The 12,193-nt window shown below is 43.0% G+C and overlaps 1 protein-coding gene across 1 annotated transcript in view; it reads right to left on the minus strand.

The window, feature by feature from the left end:
* Positions 1-12,193, minus strand: part of LOC106596897 (collagen alpha-1(XI) chain) — a 184,425-nt gene that overhangs the window by 112,806 nt on the left and 59,426 nt on the right. Inside the window, exons 6-7 of the mRNA XM_045714451.2 lie at positions 2,387-2,488; positions 1,566-1,622 (exon numbers count right to left, since the gene is read on the minus strand). Of these exons, the coding sequence (XP_045570407.2) occupies positions 1,566-1,622; positions 2,387-2,488 (159 nt within the window). The remainder of the gene's footprint in view (positions 1-1,565; positions 1,623-2,386; positions 2,489-12,193) is intronic.

Below are 12,193 nucleotides of genomic sequence, written 5' to 3' on the forward strand. Positions count from 1 at the left end.
GGATGTCTCTCATTAATGACTTTACCCCAGGATGTATCTCATTAATAACTTTACCCCAGGATGTCTCTCATTAATGACTTTACCCCAGGATGTCTCTCATTAATAACTTTACCCCAGGATGTCTCTCATTAATAACTTTACCCCAGGATGTCTCTCATTAACGACTTTACCCCAGGACGTCTCTCAATAACTTTACCCCAGGATGCCACTCATTTTTTACTTTACCCCAGGATGTCTGTCATTAATAACTTTACCCCAGGAGGTCTCTCATTAAGAACTTTACCCCAGGATGTCTCTCATTAATAACTTTACCCCAGGATGTCTCTCATTAATGACTTTACCCCAGGATGTCTCTCAATAACTTTTCCCCAGGATGTCTCTCATTAATAACTTTACCCCAGGATGTCTCTCATTAATGACTGAGTTTATGTGATGGTTTAGCTCAAAATAAGTTGGGAAAACTACAGGAAACTGGAGACAAAAAAGAGGATATGGGATGCGGCCCCGTTGGTCGCAATTCATTAGCTGGCAGAGTTTTACTAGTTGAGTTTATATGAACCCCGTTGGTCGCAATTCATTAGCTGGCAGAGTTTTACTAGTTGTTTATATCAAGATCAGATTGAAGTGTTGTTTCTGATGGATATCAAAAGGGGACTGTAGAAACATGTGGCACCCTTATTCCCTACAAAGTGCGCTACTTTTGACCAGAGACCAATAATTAATAGGGTATAATTTGGGACGCACCCTAAAAGCCACATAGGGTTTGGATGACTCCAAGGAAGATGGTAGAGATTAAGAAGACCATCCAAGACTGTTTCTTCTTTGATATTTGTAATATCTAGTAAGCTAACCTGGAGATCGCAAACTGAGGACTTTGTCGTTTGTTAATTGGATGGTGACTCGTTGGATGGTGAGCTTAGAATCAAGAGTCCAAAAAAAAAGGTTTTTTTTTCCAAATAAAGACAACCTGTGTTGTATTCCCCCTGCTTGTAGAAAGTCTAAATTCTTAAGCGATCTCTTTTGACAATACAATACACTCTGCCTCATTATTCACTAGCCATTTGATTGTACCCAAATTGGAATGAATGAAGACGGGAAACGTTCTCACCAGAATATAACATGAGGAAGTCGTATCACACATCATGTGGTATTGGCAGGCGTTCCAGCATTCCATATGCCACATACATCAAACCACCATATAAAACGTTTGATGTCCCTCTGTCTGGCAGCTCAGCTGTTGCAATAATCCAACATGCTTTAAATTGGCTCATCTTTGTCATTTCACATCATACGCTTCCTTTGATGTCATCTGAGGTTCCCTTCCTCCTTCAGATGAAGATGTGGTCTACGTCTTAAATGCTACCCTATTCCCTACATAGCGCACTACTTTTGACAAGCGCCAAATAATCTACTGCAGGCTCTGGTCAAAAGTAGTGCACTATTTATGGGAATAGGGTGATATTTTGGACACACTCTCTGTTAAACTCAGTAGTTTTAGTAATATGAGACTACTTCAGTGATAACATGTCGTCGTCGTAGACAAAAAGAGAAGCATGGCAACGTACCAGGATTGAAACAGTTGGGTCTGTAGGATTCTCAGTGGGTTGAGCTCCGTCCACAGCCTATCACACGACAACACACACAGAGCAAAAAAAAGAAGAAGAAGAAACCGTAAAAAAATGGAAATGATGCTGTTAATCCACGCTGCAACGTTGAGCCACGTCAGCGCCATAATGTTATAGCAACATCTATATCAACATCAACATTTCTCTGGGAGGTTTTCCCCCTAGCCACCGTGCTTCTACACCTGCATTGCTTGCTGTTTGGGGGTTTTAGGCTGGGGGTTTCTGTGTAACAGCACTTTGTGACATCAGCTGATGTAAGAAGGGCTATATAAATACATTTGATTTGATTTGATCTATTGTTATGACCATTTTAGAACACGGTAGTAACAATCGATTAGATAGTATAGATATACTTATATCTATGTTAGATATTAGACAGGTATAACTCATCTTCATAGAGCGGAGTCATTGTCCATTTGGTGTGTGTGTGTGTGCGTGTATGTGTGCGTGTGTGTGCGTGCGTGCGTGCGATCCTGATAACAACCCTCAGACAGACATGTGATGCTACAAATACCCTATGGATGCTTGCCTATGAAGTGTGTGTGGGCGCGCACGAGTAAGTGTGTGTGTGTGTTTGCACGCACAAGTGTGTGTGTGTCTGTGTGTGTGTGTGTGTGTGTGTGTGTGTGTGTGTGTGTGTGTGTGTGTGTGTGCGCGCGTGTGTGTGCGCGCGCGCGTGTGTGTGCGCGCGCGCGTGTGTGTGTGTGTGTGTGTGTGTGTGTGTGTGTGTGTGTGTGTGTGAATCTACAGGTGTATTTTACCTCAGGTGCAGGTTTGACTCCTTCGGTTGGTGCAGTTTCAGTGCCAACTTCTCCTTCACTGTAGTCGTAGACCTCACTGTACTCTAGGTCGTACGAATTGTACTTGACGGGAGAGGAGGGACAGGCAACCGGTCAGTACACACATGTAAATAGGGGTATTGTCTCTTTTTCAACATAAAAAAAAAAAAGGAAAATATGATAAATCATATGCTTCATATTTACATGGCTATGACTGAGATGTTGAAGGATATTGATTGTTGTTCAGACTGTTCTCATGCTCTCTTTAAACTAAAATCAATATAGCTTTAAGCATCAGCTATCTGAGCAGCTTACCGATCGCTGCAGCTGTACACAGCCCATCTGTAAATAGCCCACCCAATATACCTACCTCATCCCCATATTGTCTTTATTTACTTTTTAGCTCTTTTGCAAACCAGTATCTCTACTTGCACATCATCATCTGCACATCTATCACTTCAGTGTTAATTTGCTAAATGGTAATTACTTCCCTACTATGGCCTATTTATTGCCTTACCTCTTTACTCCATTTGCACACACTGTATACCGTAATTTCCGGACTATTAAGCGTACCTGAATATAAGCCGCAACCACTGAATTTAATATTTTTGTTTTTATTTTGAACATAAATAAGCCGCACATGTCTATAAGCCGCAGGTGCCTACCGGTACATTGAAACAAATGAACTTTACACAGGCTTTAATGAAACACGGCTTGTAACAAAAATAAATAGGCTTTAATGAAACACGGCTTGTAACAAAAAATATTAAATTAGCAGTAAGCTTTAGTTGTCTTTTTGCACTGAGTCAATTCCTCACGCTGCTGTTTCCAACGTCTTATCATCGACTCATTAAGACCAAGCTCCCGTGCAGCAGCTCTATTTCCTTTTCCAACAGCCAGATAAATCGCCTTCAACTTGAAAGCTGCATCATATGCATTTCTCCGTGTCTTTGCCATGATGAGGGTGACAAAATGACTACCGTAATCAGAATGATGGGAAGTTTGAGAGCGCTCGATTTAATTCTAAACAGTAAACAAAATAGTTGTTTGACCTTAACCCGTTTGGCAATTTCATTGGTCTAATGAAAGCTTCATGCCGGCAAAAAACTGAGCACGTCACAGGATGTGTTTTAAAAAAAAAAAAAAAAAAGTAAAGCAGGAAAAATCCATATATTAGCCGAGTCATTGTTTAAGCCGCGAGGTTCAAAGCCTGGGAAAAAAGTTGCGGCTTATAGTCCTGAATTTACGGTATATATTTTTCTATTGTGTTATTGACTGTACTTTTGTTTATCCCATGTGTAACTCTGTGTTGTTTTTTCTCGCACTGTTTTGCTTTATCTTGGCCAGGTCGCAATTGTAAATGAGAGAACTTGTTCTCAACTGGCCTACCTGGTTAAATAAATAAAGGTGAAATTAAAATAAATAAATAAAAAAGGATATAAACAAGCAAGAAGTCCGAGAGTTTCAGGTTAAGATACTCCCCACCGCTATCCAACTCAATGGATTCTCCATTCACCGGGCAGATAGGACAGTGGAGTCGGGGAAATCGAATGGGGGAGGCGTTTGCTGGTGTGTTAACTTCAGCGTGGTGGAAGTTTTGACCCACTGTTCATCTGTCTTGGAATACCTGATCGTCAAATACCGACTTTTCTAAGTCCCAAGGGAGTTTTCAGCTGTTATTGTGACTGTTGCATACATTCCAGTTCAGGACAAGGAAAATAACAAGCTGGTACTTAATGAAATGTACAATGCTATAAACAAGCAAGAAAAGCTACATCTAGCGGCTTTCTGGTTGCCTGTGATTTTAATTCTGCGTCACTAAGACACGTGATGCCCAACTTCCATCAAAACGTCTCCAATGCCCCTGCTATTCTACCCACAAGCAAGCATACAAGGTCCTCCCTTGTCCGCCATTTTGCAAATCAGATCATGACTCTGTACTCTTGCTTCATGTTTACAAGCAGAAACTCAAACAGGAAGTACCAGTGACTCACTCTGTTCAGAAATGGTCACCAGAATCAGAGATTATGCTACAGGACTGCTTTGCTAGCGCTGATTGGAATCTGTTTCGAGACTCCGGCGATAACATTTACGAGCTAGCCACCTCTGTTACCGGCTTCATTCGAAAATCCATTGGCGAAGTTGTCCCCAAAGTGATTGTTTGCTGATTCCCTAATTAAAAGCCCTGGATTTACACAGAGGTTGGAGCTAAACTAAAGGACAGAGCTATTGCAGACAACCCTGAGGCTACGGCCGAGGACACTAATAAGTACAAGTCCCGCTATGACCTCTGCAGAGTCATCAAACGAGCAAAAGGACAATATAGGATTAATGTGGAATCATATTACTCAGGCTTCGACGCTCGCTGCATGTGGCAGGGGCTACAGTCCATTACGGATTACAAAGGAAGACCCAATCGTCATCTGCCCAACGACGCCTCTCTACCAGACGAACTCAATGCATTTTATGCACAGTTTGACAACAACAACATCGTGCCGGGTGTGAGGGCCGTCAGGATTGGGTGATCTCGCTCTCCGAGGCCGACGTGAGAAAGGTCTTTAATCAGGTCAACACCCACAAGGCCGCAGGGCCTGACGGTACTCCAGGGCGTGTTCTTAGAGCATGCGCAGAACAGCTGGCAGGTATATTCACTGTAATTTTCAACCTCTCTTTGTCCCAGTCTGTAATCCCCACGTGTTTTAAGATGACCACCATCATTCCTGTCCCCAAGAACTTTAAGGCTTCATGCCACAATGATTACCACCCTGTAGCATTCACATCTGTAATCATGAAGTGGTTTGAGAGGCTGGTTATAGCACATATTAACCCCACCATCCCAGACAACCTTAGACCCACTCCAATTTGCATACCGCCCCAACAGATCCGTAGATGACGCTATCTCAATTGCTCTCCACACTGCCCTTTACCACCTGGACAAATCCCCTTCACCCATCCTAGATAAAAGGAACACCTACGTGAGAATGCTGTTCATTGACTACAGCTCAGAGTTCAACACTATTGACCCCTCCAAAGTCGTCACCGGGCTTAGGACTCTGAGCTCCTCCCTCTGCAACTGTATCCTGGACTTCCCGACGGGCCGACCCCAGGTGGTGAGGGTAGGCAATATTACCTCCGCCACACTGATCCTCAACACAGAGGCTTCACAGGGGTGTGTACTTAGTCCCTTCCTGTACTTCCTATTCACCCACAACTGCGTGGCCACGCATGACTCCAACACCATCATCAAGTTTGCTGACGACACAACAATGATAGGCTGAGTCAGCCTACAGGGAGGAGGTCAGTGACCTGGCAGTATGGTGCCAGAGCAACAACCTCTCCCTCAAAGTAAGTAAGACCAAGGAGATGATTGTGGACTACAGGAAACGAGGGGGGGCGAGTCGCCCCATCCACATCCATAGGGTTGCAGTGGAGCAGGTTGAGAGCTTCAAATTCCTCTGTGTCCAAATCACTAAGAGTTAAAATGGTCCAAACACATGCGCACAGTCATGAAGAAGGCAAGACAGCGCCTCTTGCCCCTCAGGAGGTTGAAAAAGTTTGCCATGGACCCTAAAATCCTCAAAAAGGTTCTACAGCTGAACCATTGAAAGCATTTTGACTGGCTGCATCACTGCCTAGCATGGCAATAACACCGCCCTCGATCCCATGGCACTACAGAAAGTGATACGCACAGCCCAGTACATCACTGGGGCTGAGCTCCCTGCCATCCAGGACATCTATACCAGGCGGTGTGGAACGAAGGCCCGATAAATCGTAGAAGACTCCAACCACCCAAGTCATAGACTATTCTCTCTGCTTCCGCATGGCAAGCGGTACCGGCGCCCCACATATAACACCAATATGCTCCAGTGTCTCTGCACATTGTAAATATGGTACCGGAACTGAGCCTGTATATAGTCACCTTACTCCAATACATATCTACCTCCATCACTCCAGTATCCCTGCACATTGTAAATATGGTATTGAACTGACCCTGTATATAGTATGCTTACTGACTTCCTTATTGTGTTCTTCATATTTCTTCTTATTTCTCAGAAGCTAGCAATGAATGAATGAACTACAACAAATATTAAAAAGGAAGCTAGTAATGAATGAATGAGTTGATAAGTCCAACCACTCTTTCGTTGTGTCCCAAATGGCACCCTATTCCCTACATAGTGCACTACTTTAGACCAGAGCCACTTGGGCCCTGTGGGAATCAGACGCTATGTTTTATGTCTCTCAAAGCGTTTACAGGCTGTTTACTGTAACTGTAACTTAAGCCCTGTATCTACTTTCAGAATTGTAATTAAATCCCCTGCTATCTTAAGGTTGCCCATAAGGGTTCACCCATAAACACACACACACACACACACACACAGACACACACACACACACACACACACACACACACACACACACACACACACACACACACACACACACATCCATTTTTAGAAAGGTCTTTCAGAGCGGCTTGGTAGAGGCCTAGAGGCGATTTTTGGCAGTTGAAAAACACGGCCCAGGCAGATAAGTTTTCATTGGCTAGCAATTAACATCCTGTTTTTATGCATGCTGGGTTTTATTGCCCTCTTCAACGCTGCAATCATGAACCCTATTACAGGTCATGTGAAATTAAATGTGTGTATCGAGAGCAAGGGTGGGCGTGAGTGTTTTTTTTTATTGTTGGTTTAACTATCCTTGTGGGGACCAGAAGTCAAGGATAGTAAAACAAGGAAGATTCTGACAAGTGTGGACATTTCGCCACAAGGAAAAACGGCTGTTATAGGTTTAGAGGTTAGGATTAGGGTTAGGGTTAGGATTAGGGTTAGGATTAGGGTTAGGGTTAGGATAAGGGCAAATAGGATTTTGAATAGGAATCAATTGTTTGGTCCCCACAAGGATAGTAAAATAAGTCGGAAGTTGACATACACCTTAGCCAAATACATTTAAACTCAAGTTTTTGACAATTCCTGACATTTAATCCTAGTAAAAATTCCCTGTTTTAGGTCAGTTAGGATCATCACTTTATTTTAAGAATGTGAAATGTCACAATAATAGTAGAGAGAATGTTTTATTTCAGCTTTTATTTCTTTCATCACATTCCCAGTGGGTCATAAGTTTACATACACTCAATTAGTATTTGGTAGCATTGCCTTTAAATTGTTTAACTTGGGTCAAACGTTGGGTGAAGTTTGGCCCATTCCTCCTGACAGAGCTGGTGTAACTGAGTCAGGTCTGTAGGCCTCCTTGCTCGCGTACATTTTTTCAGTTCTGCCCACACATTTTCTATAGGATTGAGGTCAGGGCTTTGTGATGGCCACTCCAATACCTTGACTTTGTTGTCCTTAAGCCATTTTGCCACAACTTTGGAAGTCTGCTTGGGGTCATTGTCCATTTGGAAGACCCATTTGCGACCAAGCCTTAACTTCCTGACTGATGTCTTGAAATGTTGCTTCAATATATCCACATAATTTTCCTGCCTCATGATGCCAACTATTTTGTGAAGTGCACCAGTCCCTCCTGCAGCAAAGCACCCCCACAACATGATCCTGCCAGCCCTGTGCTTCACGGTTGGGATGGTATTCTTCGGCTTGCAAGCTCACACCTTTTTCCACAAACATAAAAATGGTCATTATGGCCAAACACTTCTATTTTTGTTTCACCAGACCAGAGGACATTTCTCCAAAAATAACAATCTTTGTCCTCATGTGCAGTTGCAAACTGTAGTCTGGCTTTTTTATGGTGGTTTTGGAGAAGTGGCTTCTTCCTTGCTGAGCGGCCTTTCAGGTTATGTCGATATAGGACTCGTTTTACTCTGGATATAGATACTTTTGTACTTGTTTCCTCCAGCATCTTCACAAGGTCCTTTGCAGTTGTTCTGGGATTGATTTGCACTTTTTTGTTCATCTCTAGGAGACAGAACTGAGCGGTATGGTCCCATGGTGTTTATACTTGCGTACTATTGTTTGTACAGATGAACGTGGTACCTTCAGGTGTTTGGAAATTGCTCTCAAGGATGAACCAGACTTGTGGAGGTCTACAATTTTTTTTCTGAGGTCTTGGCTGATCTCTTTTGATTTCCCCATGATGTCAAGCAACGAGGCACTGAGTTTGAAGGTAGGCCTTGATATACATCCACAAGACCTAATTGACTCAAATGATGTCAATTAGCCCATCAAAAGCTTCTAAAGCCATGACATCATTTTCTGTTTAAAGGCACAGTCAACTTAGTGTATGTAAACTTCTGGCCTGCTGGAATTGTGATACAGTGAATTATAAGTGAAATAATCTGTCTGTAAACTGTTGGAAAATTACTTGTGTCATGCATGAAGTAGATGTCCTAACCGAATTTGTGGAGTGGTTTAAAAACTAATTTTAATGACTCCAACCTTAGTGTATGTAAACTTCCGACTTCAATTGTATATCTGATTAACATACAGTTGAAGTCAGACGTTTACATACACTTTTTTGCAAGTCGGTTAGGACATCTACTTTGTGCATGACACAATACATTTTTACAACAATTGTTTACAGACAGATTATTTAAAATAATTTGTGTTGTAGTTCATTCATTCATTACTAGCTTGTGTTTTAATATCTGTTGTAGTTCATGACTCATCCTTTCATCCATGTAACGCCTGCACCCCAAATGGCACCCTATTCCCTATATAGTGCACTACTTTAGACCATAGCCCTATGGCACCTATTCCCTATATAGTGCACTACTTTAGACCAAAGCCCTATGGCACCCTATTCCCTACATAGTGCACTACTTTAGACCATAGCCCTATGGCACCCTATTCCCTATATAGTGCACGACTTTAGACCATAGCCCTATGATACGGTATCTATGTTAACAGGCTACGGCCAGGGTTCTAGTCCCAGATACGGTATCTCTGTTAACAGGCTACTGACAGGGTTCTAGCACTGATACCGAGGGGACAGATAAATATTAGTTCAAGTTCAACTGCTGAACACATCAAAATAATAGAGAGATAGAGAGAGAGAGAGACAGGCAGAAATCAAAAGAGACTGACAGAGAAAGAGAGAGAGAGTGGGAAGAGAGAGAGAAAGAGAGAAAGAGAGGAAGAGTGAGCGAGAGAGAGAGCGAGAGAGAGAGAGTGGGAAGAGAGAGAGAGAGAGAGCGAGCAAGAGAGAGAGAGAGAGAGAGAGAGAGAGAGAGAGAGAGAGAGAGTGGGAAAAAGGGAATGAGATAGAGCACAGAGACAGTATATTTATGAGGTTTGAGAGCCTGGCCAAGCCTGAAGAATTCCCCACCACAGGCGAGAAAGTTTAAAGAGATAAATATTTAAGCGTGCTCATAAAAGACTCCCCCTCTTGCTCCATCCTTCTTCTCATCCCTGCCTCTCTCCTCTTGCATGTGTCTGGGTGTTGCAAAAGGATTATGGGGTAGATAGAGGTCAGGGTCAAAGTCATGTTATGAACATTGAACCCCCTGACCCTCCATCCGTCCATCCGTCCATCATCTGATAAACAGACCTGGAACACCTGATTGGTTGATCATATAATAACTATTGATTCGATTGACTGATTGTATTTTTGTTATAACCTAGAATAGGCCTTCCTATAAAGTTGTTCCATCGACTCGTTGAAAACAACAAGGATTTAGTCAAAGACTCCCGGGTGGTGCAACGATCTAATGCACCGTATCAAAGTGCTGAGGCGCCACTACAGAATGGGGTTCGATCTCAGACTGTGTCACAGCCGGCCGTGACTCTATCCATCGGCACACAATTGACCCAGCGTCGTCCGGGTTAGGAAAGATGGGGGGGAGGGGGCTAGTTAGCTACTTCCGTCAGTAGTTGTTGTGTTATTATCATATTCCACCGTTTGTAGAATGGCATTTGAATATAGAAAAAGGGAATCCAGACACGCTGTGGACACCATAGACACATTCAAAATCTAGGTTTAGACGGATGATGCGTTCAGAATATCATGATCAGAATACTATAAGCTGCCTGAACTGACAAGTCTAGACACGGCCAAAGACTCTATCCATCTCAACGAGGTTCTCTTCAGCCAAAGACTCTATCCATCTCAACGAGGTTCTCTTCAGCCAAAGACTCTATCCATCTCAACGAGGTTCTCTTCAGCCAAAGACTCTATCCATCTCAACGAGGTTCTCTTCAGCCAAAGACTCTATCCATCTCAACGAGGTTCTCTTCAGTCAAAGACTCTATCCATCTCAACGAGGTTCTCTTCAGTCAAAGACTCTATCCATCTCAATGAGGTTCTCTTCAGTCAAAGACTCTATCCATCTCAACGAGGTTCTCTTCAGTCAAAGACTCTATCCATCTCAACAAGGTTATCTTCAGTCAAAGACTCTATCCATCTCAACAAGGTTCTCTTCAGTCAAAGACTCTATCCATCTCAATGAGGTTCTCTTCAGTCAAAGACTCTATCCATCTCAATGAGGTTCTCTTCAGTCGAAGACTCTATCCATCTCATTGTAATCATCTTCAGTCAAAGACTCTATCCATCTCATTGTAATCATCTTCAGTCAAAGACTCTATCCATCTCAACAAGGTTCTCTTCAGCCAAAGACTCTATCCATCTCAACGAGGTTCTCTTCAGTCAAAGACTCTATCTATCTCAACGAGGTTCTCTTCAGCCAAAGACTCTATCTATCTCAACGAGGTTCTCTTCAGTCAAAGACTCTATCTATCTCAACGAGGTTCTCTTCAGTCAAAGACTCTATCCATCTCAATGAGGTTCTCTTCAGTCAAAGACTCTATCCATCTCAACAAGGTTCTCTTCAGTCAAAGACTCTATCCATCTCAACAAGGTTCTCTTCAGTCAAAGACTCTATCCATCTCATTGTAATCATCTTCAGTCAAAGACTCTATCCATCTAAATGTGACCCTCAAATAATCTCCTTAACAGGAGTTGGAAGATAAGTGTCTCAACACTTTCTTAATGCTCCCTATTCTCAGACTAGTCTTGTCTTGAAAACGTCAAAACAATGTTTTCCAGGACCAGGATCTTCTACTCCTTCTGTACCAGATCTGGGACCAGGTTAAGATAGGCTAGCCAGTTAGCTATACAGCACTAACAGATCTGGGAACAGGCTAGAGATTATTTAGAGAGGCGCTATAACCCCTAGTAGCATTGGCTGGGCATCAATCTAGCTGTGGTAGGTTTATATTTCACAGGCAAAGAGAGAGAGAGATAGTGTGTGTGTGTGTGTCTGTGTGTGTGTGTGTGTGTGTGTGTGTGTGTGTGTGTGTGTGTGTGTGTGTGTGTGTGTGTGTGTGGTGTGTGTGTGTGACCCCAGCTGAGCTCCTGATCCTGGTGGACTCATTATAGGTATAAATCACACACACACACACACACACACACACACACACACACACACACACACACACACACACACACACACACACACACACACACACACACACACACACACACACACACACACACACACACACACCCCAGCGAGGGCTCAGACTTTGTGGCAGAAGGATACGGAAAGTTTGTAGTGTGAGCTCATAGTGAACATCAACGTTCCCTTCGGGATAGACTATCACAATACGGAGTCTACATCCCACATGGCACCCATAGGGCTCTGGTCAAAAGTAGTGCACTATATAGGGAATAGGGTTCCATAGGGCTCTGGTCAAAAGTAGTGCACTATATAGGGAATAGGGTGCCATAGGGCTCTGGTCAAAAGTAGTGCACTATATAGGGAATAGGGTGCGATTTGGAGAGAAATAAACCCAGACACTAAGCATTGTATTTCAATTAGGTGGATTTGGCTGAAGAATG

This window comes from Salmo salar, chromosome 03 (genome assembly GCF_965601325.2).
Source record: "Salmo salar chromosome 03, fSalSal1, whole genome shotgun sequence".
Lineage (NCBI taxonomy): Eukaryota > Metazoa > Chordata > Actinopteri > Salmoniformes > Salmonidae > Salmo > Salmo salar.